This window comes from Tupaia chinensis, unplaced genomic scaffold, assembly GCF_000334495.1.
Source record: "Tupaia chinensis unplaced genomic scaffold, TupChi_1.0 Scaffold147500_2, whole genome shotgun sequence".
Taxonomy (NCBI): Eukaryota; Metazoa; Chordata; class Mammalia; order Scandentia; family Tupaiidae; genus Tupaia; species Tupaia belangeri.
The window spans coordinates 479,988-492,930 of NW_006207352.1; the positions used below are offsets into that span (position 1 = coordinate 479,988).

At 53.4% G+C, this 12,943-nt stretch overlaps 1 protein-coding gene across 4 annotated transcripts in view; it reads left to right on the forward strand.

The window, feature by feature from the left end:
• Nucleotides 1-7,958: 7,958 nt before the first annotated feature.
• The window catches only part of KBTBD12 (kelch repeat and BTB domain containing 12), a 28,363-nt gene continuing 23,378 nt past the window's right edge, over nucleotides 7,959-12,943 (forward strand). For 3 of the 4 annotated variants that reach the window (XM_006169810.3, XM_006169813.3, XM_027768807.1), the window contains exon 1: nucleotides 8,432-9,663. In XM_006169810.3, the coding sequence (XP_006169872.1) occupies nucleotides 8,594-9,663 (1,070 nt within the window). In that variant the 5' untranslated portion in view covers nucleotides 8,432-8,593. Of the gene's footprint in view, nucleotides 8,334-8,431; nucleotides 9,664-12,943 lie in introns of those variants that run through there. The other variant, XM_027768806.1, reaches the window with a different exon arrangement.

The window sequence follows — 12,943 nt, forward strand, 5'->3', positions numbered from 1 at the left end:
GGCAGTGGGCGGGGGTCTGTAGGCACATGCAGTGAGCGGGGTCTGTAGGCACGTGCTGTGGGCTGACCTGTAGGTACCTGCTGTGGGCGAGGCCGGGCCTGTAGGCACGTGCTGTGGGCCGGGCCTGTAGCCATGTGCTGTGGGCGGGCCTGTAGGCACGTGCTGTGGGCTGACCTGTGGGCATGTGCTGTGGGCGGGGCGGGGCCTGTAGGCACGTGCAGTGGGCGGGGCTGTAGGCACGTGTTGTGGACTTGGCCTGGCCTTCAGGTGCTGCGGATAGGGCTGCCGTGTAGACACGTGCTGTGGGCGGAGCCGGCCCGTTGGCACCTGCTGTGAGAATGGACGGGCTCGGTGTCCCGGAAGACTGCCCTGTCCGAGGCAGCACCATCGGGCGTGAGCAGGAGAGGCGGAGGGTGCGGGTTTGCAGGCCCCCTGCTGGAATGTGGGTCAGGTTGGCGACATGGTCGTGTCCACGCTGGTCACCAGCTTCTGCAGGTGTGCGTGCGCACAGCTGCCCCTCTGCCGTCCCAGCGCCGGGGCGCCCGCCCAGATAGCCCGCCCAGGCCACCCAGGACGCTGGCGGTCGCCTGGGGCAGAGCCGGGACGTGCGGCCTGTGCTGTTGCTGGGGCCAGCTCATAATTGAGTGCGTCTGGGCAGTGAGAAACAATGTATTCCTTTTTATTTTAAGCCAAAAAAAAGTGTAGTACCGTAAGTTGAAAAGTTGTTTCAAGGGGCCAGCTGGTGGGGTGCTGGTCTCCCACGTGGCTGACATGGTTCGAGTCCCAGACCTGGTGGCTCGCTTTCTCACTTTCCCTCTCTTTCTCTCTCGCTCTCTCATCAAGTTAAGAAACAATGGTGACAAAACTAAATACGTCATTATTTTAAAAAGAGAAAATGCCTCAAAGCATCATAAGTGGGGGACCATATGTCACACGTGCGTAGGCACAGGCGTGTCGGGTGTGCATAGACGGGGTCTAAGAAATGGGCTAGGTTTTCAACAGTAATAAGTGACTAATGTTAATATCACGATCTTCCGGTAACAGAGGGTTTGCTGTAGGGCACGTGTGCACACCGGAGAGGCGCGGACAGAGGAGCAGGAAGCAAGGTGCCACCCCACCCCCAGGGGAATGGCTACACCACGTCCCTTCTCCGCTCCTCTCCTGGGTTTTTGGACTCACAGACACATGCGCGCCTGGCCTGAGCTTTAAGCCGCTGGGTCTAGGACTCGAACCACAGTCAACTACATGGCAGTCCAGTGACATAACCGTTACCCCATCTTCTGGTCCCAGTATTATGAGTTTTTAAAAGAGTTATTTATTTATTCTTGTTCTTTATTTTTAAAATTTGATCAGAGAGAGAAAGGGAAAGTGAGAAAGCAAGCTACCATGTCCAGGACTCAAACTATGGTCTATCATGGGGGAGTCCAGTGCCTCAACTACCATGCTACCTGCCAGCCCCAATATTGTGATTTTTTTTGCTTGCATTTTTCTTTCATGAGAAGGAGCAACAGGCACCCTCGACAGGGTCTCCTCACGCCGTGGCCCTCTCCCAGCCTGCCAGGGGCACAGGTGTGCGTGCGCACCCTGCTCTGGGCTGCCCTGGTATCCAAGCCGTGGTCTTCCATTTGGCCCCAGCATTGCAGAGTGGCCCCTACCACCTGTGCACCGCAGATGGGTTAGTACAGCTTGTTTCCGTTTGAAGCTGATGCAGGATTTGAGAGATGCAAAAAGGCATGAAGAGTAACAGCTAGGTACTGACTTGCAGCACTCAGCTGGCAGAGTTAAACATTGGTGCGTACAGTGGGACTCCTTACCCACTGAGTGCTGCTCCCGAGCCTCGGCCCCTCTGCCCTGACTTGTTTATAGATACTGCTTTTCCCTCTATTCCATTACAGTTGAACAAATCTTTCAGATACAGTCTTTTAAGTTTTATTTTTATATGATTCAAGGTTACAGGACAGTTCCAAGAACAGTATGAAAAACTCTCACTTACTCTATTGGACTATATAATGTTGCCTTGAATATTTTGAACATATGCATGGTATACAGCAAGTATCCTACGGTCTCTTGTTAGTCTGTTTTGAGAGGTTTTTGCTATAGGACACGTGCGCTCGCCAGAGAGACAGAAAGTGAGAAATCACCCCCGGGGGGATGGCCACGCCGCAGTCCCCTCTCCTCCATTCTCCTCTTGGGATCTTGGGCACGCACGCACACGCGCCTGGCATGAGTTTAAGCCACCGGGTCCGGGACTCGAACCATGGTCGACTACATGGGAGTCCAGTGACATAGCCATTACGCCAACTGCAGTCTCTTCACATAGTTTTATGTTTGTGACATTTACTCACGTTGATGCATGTAGATGTGGTTCATTTTTTGTGCCGTATAATATTTTCTTGAGTGAATATGCTATAGTTCTTGAATCATATAAAAATAAAAACTTAAAAGATAGTTTCTTGAATGAATATGCTTAATGGCATTTAGGTTCTTTCTGAATTTTCGCTATTTCAGACAGTGTCGCTGGGAGTTTAAACTAGTCCAGCTTAAGCAAGACATGGAAGGTTTTCACAGGAAAGAAGGCATGGTCGTGTATCGGCTGTACTTTAGGAAAAGCAGTGACCGTAAAGATGAGATGTCAGCATTGTCTGACGAAGCAGCGGTGGCCTGAGGAAGCGCGTCTGTGTGCCACATTGAAATGTGTGGAGTCCATTTATCAGAGCTAAATATAGTGGCCATGGATATAGATGCTTTTTGGATTTGCAGGATAATTAGGCTTTATTCTTGTAATGCATATTTATCTTTGCTGCTCGGCTTCTCTATTATTATGGGCTTCATTCTCGTGAATGCCCCAGTGCAGTCTTCTGTAAACTGGAGCAGAGAATCGCTTCCCATTGGTATCCCTGAGAACGCCCATGCACTTCTGTTCTGCTGATGAAGGAAGAATGGCTCTCTGCCCCCGTCAGGGAAACGCTGCTCTCAGCACCCTTCATTTCTGAGCTGTGTGTGCCCACGGGGCCTCGCACATGTTCCCAGGTACTTTTACCATTGGGAAGCGTTTGCAGAGGCGGAATCGGCACCGACTTCACCGGGCCAGCTTCACAAGCAGGTTGCATGCTGTACATGCCTCAGCCAATTCCCCCAACCGTCTGCACATTCTCAAACGAATCCCAGGTGGGAAGCTAGAACTTAAAGCACTAAGAAATGTGCTGGTGTTATTGTAGTCCTTTTTTGGAGAAGTTTTCGCTATAGGGCGTGTGCGCTTGCCAGAAAGAGAGAGACAGAGACAGAAAGCGAGAAATCACCCCCAGGGGGATGGCCATGCCGCAGTCCCCTCTCCTCCATTCTCCTCTCAGGATCTTGGGCACGTACACACGTGCACCTGGCGTGAGTTTAATCCACCGGGTCCAGGACTCGAACTGTGGCCGGCTAACATGGGAGTCCCCGACATAGCCATTACGCCATCTGCTGGCCCCGGTGTTACTGGGGTCCTAAACTAGTTAGGAGAGCAGGGATTCACATCCAGGCCTCAGCCTGTGTCCCTAACTCCAGGCCCCTGTCTGCATCACTGTAAATTAACAGTAATGTCTGTTTATTGAGCGCTTGATCACCAAGAGCATAAATGCTTTCCTTACAAACATGATCTCCATCCTGCAGATGAAGAAACGCAGGTTTAGAAAGGTTACGCTGTCGGAACGTTACAGCAGTCAAGAGGTAACCTGGGATCCCGAGCCAGGTGTCCTGTGTCAGCCCAGTCTGCTACACCTCGTTTCTGAGCACCTCCCGGGTACAGGAAGCACTGCTGGCCACGGCCTTTAAAGTGCGGGGCCTAAATCCACTGCCTAGGTGTCGTCAGGGTCTGCACGGCAAGTGCATTTGATCTGGTAATTAGCGTAGCTTCCAGGAGAGACAGTGCAGAGACAGTCGGAGGGGAGGGGTACTTAACAAATATACGTGCCAAGTATTAAATGTATAATAAATGTTTCTGCGAATGCTTGAAGCAGTTATTTCAGGTTGAAAGAGCTTCTGTTGTCCGTAGAAGCCAGCGTTTGAGAAAGAGCAGAGTCCAAGTAAAGGGTTAGTGAAGAAACCGGTTGGATTTGGAAGTCTGGAGACAGCCTGAGGACCTTTGTAAGCCAGGCAAGGCCTTCCCCTCCCTCCTCAGCTGGGCTCGAGCAGAGACACGGAGGTTTGCCGCTCTTGGGACACCGTCCTACTCATAACCCAGAGGCGGGTTCGCGGCTCAGAGCAGGAGTCGGCCACCTCCACTTGTGCAGCCCCTGCACCGAGTGGGTCCCAGCTGAAAATGAGCTGCAGCTCTGCAGGAGAGCACGGCCGCAGTGAGCCCCTGGAGGTGTGACGTTCAGGGTCCTTAGGGCATCTCTCGGGGCCCCGTGGTGTCTGTGGTGGCTTCTGTGTCTCACAGCAACCCAGAATGGTCATGCCGAGACCACGTGGCCCACACAGGGACACGGATGATCATGGCTGAGACCCCGTGGCCCACACATCCCAAAGCAGCTCTTCTTTGGCCCTAGAGTGCCCACCGTGACCCTGGAGGGTGCGGTTAGATGCGTAGACTTTGGGCTCAGGTGGAATCAGATTTGAGCCTCACCACCACATGCCGTGACCATTTAATGAGACGTCACCTCGAAAGAGTGATTTAAGGGATTGGTGCCTTTTATCAAGGAGAGATGGGGGGGCTCAGCTGCCTTGACTGTAATAATAGAAAACACAGGAACGGAACGAGGTGGGACTGCATCCCGGTCACCGTAGGCACCATTTCTCAGCAGTTCTTCATGTACCACGTATGCAAGACTGTTCATGAGATGTTTACTACGGGGCCAGCAGGCGGTGTGGTAGTTAAAGATGCCGGATTCCCACATGGCTGACCGTGGTTCAAGACCCAAAGCTGGCAGCTTGCTTTTTTGCTTTCCTTCTGTCTGTCTCAATGGTCAAATTTAAAATTAATAATAATAAGTGGAATGAAATAAATAATTATTTAAAAATATATATATTTAGTATAGTACATAAGGCTGTTTATGTTACCAGTGATGTGTCTATAAGGGAAATGAGCACAGAATTTATTGGTTACTTTTCATCCCTTCTTAAAACTAACACTGTGTTTGCTAAAATAGCCCTTAGGCCAGAAAGGCCTACGGTGGTTTGGTTTCTCTCTTAAAGACACACAGTCCTGAGTGTGGTCCTAGCGTCTGGGTCCCAGTCTCAGGCACTTCGGGAAATGGGGTCTGCACCCCGCGGCGTGCTCGATGTGCCGTCAGTCCAGAAGCAGTGCCTGCCCTGCTAGCCTGTGAGTGTCGGGAGCCTTGGAGGGGCTCTTGCAGATCAGTGCAAATGGGGTAACAGACATTTGTTGTTCACTGTGTTTTCTTCCGTGAGGGAGAACATGGGTCAGAGAGAGAAGCACGGAACGGGGGTGGGGGGTCGCCATGCCACCATGCCACATCCACCCCAGCCTTGCAGCCTGGTGCATGCATGTCCACCTCGCAGAGAGCTCTCAGGGTGCGCCCACAGCCTGCCCTTGGGTCCGGGGTCGCGGGTCGCATCACCACTGCTCCACCTGCTGGCCAAATGTAGGAACTCTCAGTCTTTGTCTCCTTATGGAGAGCCTGCCTGCCTCGTCCGTACCAAGTAACTCGTTGATTGATGTGTGCATGTATGGAGAGGCCTACATAGTACCACTCGGCTTGTCAGGGTGTCGTAGAAGAGCTCAGAGACATAATGGCCCCTTAATTACCCACGATTGGATTATCCTATTAAAAAACTAAAACAAATAAAAACAGAGTTTCACTTTTAACAAGCAAACCCTCACCAAGAAAGTCTTAAGTGTTAATTGAGGTAGAACTGACCTGTTCATGCTGGAAAACATGGCAAAGAGGGTTTTTTTTTTTTAGAGAATTATTTAATTTAATTAATTTATTTATTTTTAATTAGACCAGAGAGAGATACAGAGAGGGTAAGTGAGAAAGCAAGCCACCGGGTCCGGGACTCGAACTGTGGTCGGCCATGTGGGAATGTCCAGCACCTTAACTGTCACACCACCTACTGGTCTGAGGGGTTTATTATTTCAAGTATGCAGCTTCCGAAATCAGCTGGTCCTCATCTGGCACACATGAGCACACTGTCCCGGGTCTTGGAGTTGCTGTTACGTAGTTGAACGCCTCTGTCATGCTTAGCACTTGTTTTCTGAAATGAACTTTAACACTAAAAAAAAATGCCATTTCTCACTGAGACACATGGGGGTTACAACTTTTTACAGGGTTACAGGAATGGAGAAATTTTCCAACTTTCATAGCTGACACATGTTGAGTTCATATCTCCTCCTTTTATTTTCATTATCTAATTTGTTTGTTTATTAATTATTGTTATTATTTAATTCACCAGAGAGAGGGAAAGTGAGACAGCAAGCCACCAGATCCAGGACTCGAACTGTGATCAGCCACATGGGAGTCCAGCGCCTCAGCCACCACGCCACCTGCTAGCCTCGCTCCCCTCCTTCCTCAGCTCCAGATGTCACTGCAGGCAACAGATGGTCATGTGAGAGCCAGAAAGGTTGGCAGAGACTCGAGCCTCCTTCCACACGAAGGCTCCTACCTCTAGGTGTCCCATAGGCCAGAACAGCTGAGCGGGTTAACTTCTTGACCCGGGTGTCCCACTCCCTGGGGCGGGCAAAGGAGGGACTCCTAGCCTGAAGGGACGTTTCGGCAGCCTAGAGCTGTTTGCTGTGGGAGTGAGGCTGTCTCCAGCCGTGAAGTGGGGACCGAGGAGAGCCCAGAAGGTGGGTGGAGAAGTCGGTGACTGCTGTGTGCTTGCCGTGTCTAGAGTGACTGAGCTGTAAGCTCTAGATGTTGTGAGCGCTCAGACACAAGTCCAGAAGAAATCATCTTTCTATCATTTACTGTTTTGAATGATTTGGCCAGTAGTGGGGTTCAGGAGAATTTCATTGTTTGTTGTTTGTTTTTCTTTTTCTTTTTTTTTTTTTTTTTTGAGAGGTTTTTGCCATAGGGCGCGTGCGCTCACCAAACAGACAGGGAGAGACAGAGAGACAAAAAGCGAGAAATCACCCCCCCCAGGGGGATGGTCACGCTGCAATCCCTTCTCCTCTATTCTCCTCTCAGGATCTTGGGCACACACGCACACGCACCCAGTGTGAGTTTAAGCCACCAGGTCCGGGACTCGAACCCTGGTTGACTACATGGGAGTCCAGCGACATAGCCATTACGCCAACTGCTGGTCCCAGTTTGTTTTTGATGCTGCCATTCCCAGGGTATGTCCTAAGTGGCCCCAGCCATGGTTTGTGGAAGGCTCCCAGTTCATGCCTGGAGACCTCCAGGTACCCTGAGCACACGCTTGTTTCCTGTGACCCAGGGCTGACTGCGGGCTGGGAGTGGGTCATAGTGCTGACGGGGCGTGTCTCCCTTCTCTGACTCAAGGAAGAAATGGGTGAATAAACTTCAATAAAGATGTGCCCATCTCTGCTCGTGTTTGAAAGGAAGACTCCTCGAGAAACCTCTACTACTAATTAGGAGACATACTGTGTTAGTGATAAAGGGTTTGCTGTTTACAAAGCTAAGATGCTATTCTTAGAAACGAGAATAGATGTCTTAAATATCTCTGTTAGGAGTGAATGATATTCATAAATACTTCATAGAACTAACATGCATACTTTAGTTCCAGAGAGTGCTTTTCTTTCTTTTTTTTTTTTTCCAGAGATTTTCGCTGTAGGGCGCGTGCGCTTGCCAGACAGACAGAGAGAGACACAGAGACAGATAGCGAGAAATCACCCCCCAGGGGGGATGGTCACGCCGCAATCTCTTCTCCATCCTCCTCTCGGGATCTTGGGCACGCACACACACGCACCCGGCGTGAGTTCTAAGCCACCAGGTCCGGGACGCGAACCGCGGTCGACTATGTGGGAGCCCAGCAACATAGCCATTACGCTAACTGCTGGTTCCCGAGAGTGCTTTTCTTAGAAGGAAACTGCTTTTCTTTCCCCCAGGAGAGTTCCCGGGCATCTCCACTCCTTTCTGAACAGTCACACGTGCAAACAGCCCCTCGGGAGTCAAGCTAAACTCGAAGCCTCACTGGGAGACGTGGGGCAGTGCAGCATGGAGTGTGAGGTTGAGGGGAGGGGGAAGTACCAGCACAGCCTGAGTCTACTGAGCAGGGTCAGGAGCATGAAGGAGCGGGCAGAGATGGTCGACGTGGTGCTCGTGACAGAGGGGGAGAGGTTCCCCTGCCACAGGCTGGTCCTGGCTGCTTTCAGCCCTTACTTCAGAGCCATGTTCACCTGCGGGCTCCTGGAGTGTGCGCAGCAGGAGGTCGTGCTCCACGCGGCTGTAGTGTAAAGCCACCAGGTCCGGGACGCAAACCGCGGTCGACTATGTGGGAGCCCAGCAACATAGCCATTACGCTAACTGCTGGTTCCCGAGAGTGCTTTTCTTAGAAGGAAACTGCTTTTCTTTCCCCCAGGAGAGTTCCCGGGCATCTCCACTCCTTTCTGAACAGTCACACGTGCAAACAGCCCCTCGGGAGTCAAGCTAAACTCGAAGCCTCACTGGGAGACGTGGGGCAGTGCAGCATGGAGTGTGAGGTTGAGGGGAGGGGGAAGTACCAGCACAGCCTGAGTCTACTGAGCAGGGTCAGGAGCATGAAGGAGCGGGCAGAGATGGTCGACGTGGTGCTCGTGACAGAGGGGGAGAGGTTCCCCTGCCACAGGCTGGTCCTGGCTGCTTTCAGCCCTTACTTCAGAGCCATGTTCACCTGCGGGCTCCTGGAGTGTGCGCAGCAGGAGGTCGTGCTCCACGACATCGCAGCAGGCAGCGTGGCGGTGATCCTGGACTACATGTACAGCGCGGCCTTGGAGGTCGACAGTGCCAACGTGCAGGCCGTGGCCATGGCCGCCTACTTCATGCAGATGGAGGACGTCTTCGCTCGGTGCCAGACATACATGACGGGTCACATGGATGCCTCCAACTGTGTCGGCGTCTATCACTTCGCAAAGCAGATTGGAGCCGAAGACTTAGCTGATCAGTCAGAGAGGTATTTATATCGGCACTTTGCTGAGGTGAGCTTACATGAAGAAATACTAGAGGTTGAAGAGCACCAGCTTCTGACGCTTATTAAATCTGACGACCTTAACATATCCAGGGAGGAGAGCATCCTAGACTTGGTGCTGCGGTGGGTGAATCGTGACCCAGCCGCGCGCACGGTGCATCTGGTCAAGCTTCTGAAGCAGGTCAGACTGGAACTTATAAACCCTGCTTATCTAAGACAAGCCCTAAGAAGGAACACCATGCTTCTGTGTGACGCAGACTGCATTGACTTGATCCAGAACGCGTTCAGGGCCATCAAGACACCCCAGCAGCACTGCCCCCATCTCCGCTATGGCATGGAGACCACCAGTCTTCTGCTTTGCATCGGCAACAATTCCGCCGGAATCCGGTCACGGCGTCAGAACTACGGGGATGCCAGTTTTTGCTATGACCCCGCCTCACGGAAGACCTATTTCATCTCGTCTCCCAAGTATGGAGAGGGTTTGGGAAGCGTGTGTGCTGGCGTCGTCATGGAAGACAACACCATAATTGTGGCTGGAGAAGCAAGTGCCTCCAAACTCTCCAGACAGAGGAACAAGGATCTTGAGATCTACAGGTGTGTGCCTCTTAGCATCCGGCTCGTCGCTCTGCCTTGCCCTCGGCAGCTGTGCGAGAGAGTGCTGCTGAGAACGCTGGTCATGCCTGAGGTCACAGGGACTCAGCTACCCCGTGGGTCTCCCCTAAGAGTATGCAGAGCACGGCTGTGCATGTGAAAAGCGGGGGTGTAGCTGCAGCACACGTGTAATGTTCATTACGAAATAGCCCGCACTTTGTACAGAGTTCTCCCTTAGCTGATAGGACCACAGACTGGAATTCGCAGATGGTGAATGTATCTAATGTTATAATCCTGTTCACTCATCTTCCATCATTTAGCCGTATGATAGGGCATAATACGTTGTTTTGTTCTTTAAAAAAAAAAAAATTTATCTATTTCTTTGTTGTGATTTTGGGGCCACCGGGTCCAGAATTTGAACCATGGTCAGCTATGTGGGAGTCCAGCACCTCAACCACCACACCACCTGCCAAACTGACATTGTTTTGTTCTTAAGGAACTTTGAACAAGAAGAACAGTTTATTAGCTCAGATGCCTTTGAACTGATATTTTTAGTCCATAAATCGGAGTAATACGTGATTTTTTTCTCAACCAAAAACTCGCTCATTGTCAGTTTTCATCCTTGGTCCTCACCCGTGGGCCTCCCTAGACCTGAGGTGTGGCACTGGGTCCTCACCGTGGGCCTCCCCTGACCTGCAGTGTGGTGCTCGGTCCTCACCGTGGGCCTCCCCTGACCTGCGGTGTGGTGCTGGGTCCTCACCGTGGGCCTCCCCTGACCTGCAGTGCAGCGAAGCATTTGCAGTCTAAGGACGCCTCAGGCCAAGAGTTGGGACCAGAGGCTCGAGAGGCCTGTGCAGCGCAGATGGGCAGGGCCTTTGTGGAGCACACCCATCCCCACTGCTAACTGAGTACACATGAGCGAGTATTTAGTAAACAGGAGACACGTAAACGAGTAGCGGATGGTAACACTCTCCTGCAGCACCCCTCCCTCAATCCCCTCTTCTCAGCCAGGAAGTCACCCTTCGCTACATGGTGGAGGAGAGAGGCAGCTCAGGGCTGTGTTGTGTCATGCCCTGTCACATGGCTAGATAGCAACCGGAGAGCGGGCGGGATGATCACATAGGTACATGGAGCGTGTGCACACTCGACTTGAAGGCCTTCATGACAGGAGGACTGCTGGACTCCCGTGTAGTTGATGCGATGTAAGTCCTGGACCCAGCAGCTTAAAACTCTGAGCACGGGTGCGCGTGCCCAAAATCCCGAGAGGAGAATGGAGGAGAAGGGATTGCGGTGTGGCCATCCCCCTGGAGGGTGAGTTCACTCTTTCTGTCTCAGTCTCTCCAGTGACTGCATGTGCCCTATACCAAAATCTCTTTTTAAAAAGAAAGGGGAGTGGGACCAGCAGTTGGAGTAATGGCTACGTTGCTGGACTCCCATGTAGTAGACCATGGTTTAAGTCCTGGACCCGGTGGCTTAAACTTACCGTGGGTGCGTGTGTGTGCGTGCCCAGTATCCCGAGAGGAGAATGGAGAAGGGATTGCAGCGGGGCCATCCCCCCTGAGGGGTGATTTCTCACTTTCTGTCTCTGTCTCTGTCTCTCTTTCTGGTGAGCACACGCGCCCTCTAGCGAAAACCTCCCAAAGAAGGGGTGGGAGCATGGGGAGAACTCGGCGGCCAGCCACGCCCGGATCCCTCAGCACCACGCGGTCTGTCCCAGGCTGTAGCCCTGTCCCTTTCACGTTCACTCCTCGAGCCGTCCGATTCCCCGGATCGTGACGGGGAGGCATGCAGAGCCCGGCCTGTGTGTGTGTGGCCGAGGAGCAGCTGTGTACAGCCGAGCCCGCGGAGCCAGGATGGCGTGTGGGGGGCTGTGGCTTCCGCGGCGTGGCTCTTACATGTCTGTGCCGCTCGGCTCCCACCTGCTCTTGGCTAGCTGCTCTGTCCGTCGCCTCCCCGTGGGCGTGTGCAGTCCTGCCATCGGCACTGACCTTCCAGGCGACCAGCCCTGACAGGGTGGCCTTCCGACTGCATCCTCAAGTGTCTTTCCTCCTGACTTTTCCTGTCTTTTTTCTTTCATTTGCTTTTCAAGACAGGGTCTCATTGGTCAGTCATCCTGCCTCGGCCTCCCAAGTGGCAGGGACTGCAGGTGAGCAGTGTTACCCGCCTTCTGTGGGGGCCCCGTGTGGCCTCGGCCGGCCGAGGAGCAGTGTCAGTGGCACCGGCCCCGCGGCTGGGCCTTCGGAGCCCGCGCACCCTTCCCATCGCTCCGCCTGGGTCTCGCCGTGCGCCCCGGTCGGCCAGGCGAGTGTCACCACCCGCTCCTGCAGGGTCGCAGTCCCGTCTCGTCACGAGTTCGTTGGCAAGGCAGGTGACGAAGCTTCCAGAGCACTGTTTGGGGCTCACACAGACTCCCGGCAGACGCCTGGCGGCTGAAGCTAGCATGGCAGAGGGCGCGTTCGTGCCAGCGGCCGTCGCCCCTCGCTCCCGCGGCTGCCCTGCCCTCTGCCCAGTGCCCCTCGGTCACTCCTCTGCGGTCAGCATTTCCGTGAAGATGTGCTCTTCTCGACTCAGAAGAGACAGACCCTGGTGGGCGTTTCCCGAGAGGTGCGCCCTCCCTGTCCTTGACTGAGCCCCGCACAGACGCCCAGGGTGCGTGCCGTCTCCGGGCAGCCGGCGGTTTTCTGGGGCATTCGGCTTCGTGTGTGTCCCGTTTGTCCTGTCAGACAGTGTGTCCCAACCACGGTTGGAGCGTGGAGCTGCCCGTCATTGTGAGGCAGGGCAGAGAACGCCACACATGCACATGCCCTCCCCACACGCACAGACACGCATACGTGATGCTCACAGGCACATGCGCGGCGATCAGCCAGGGGCTGGCCTGCAGCGGCACCGTGAGGCCATGCACAAGTGCCCCACCTCCTGGGTCCGTCGTCTCTGTGTCTCTGTGGACCAGGAGGAGCGGCTGACGGCCCAGCAGGCCTGGAGGCAGGTTTCTATGCTGAGTTCTTACCCCAGGCTCAGCTGGTTGAAACGCGTGGACACCCGAAGCCTGCATGCCCTGCAGCACTGCCTCAGAGAGCCCTGAGCCGAGCTGTTTGCAGACCTCTAAAGCTGGTCTCGTCCCATGGAATATGAAGAAGTGTCCCCTGCCCACAGAGTAAGGCGTTTTATATTGTCTGTTTTCACTTGTTTTACGGTAAAATTACAAATGATTACGTGAAATACTTTCCTAGTCTCGGTTTTCTTTCCCAGAACTGGGGGGGGGGGGGGGGGGCAGGTACGCCCA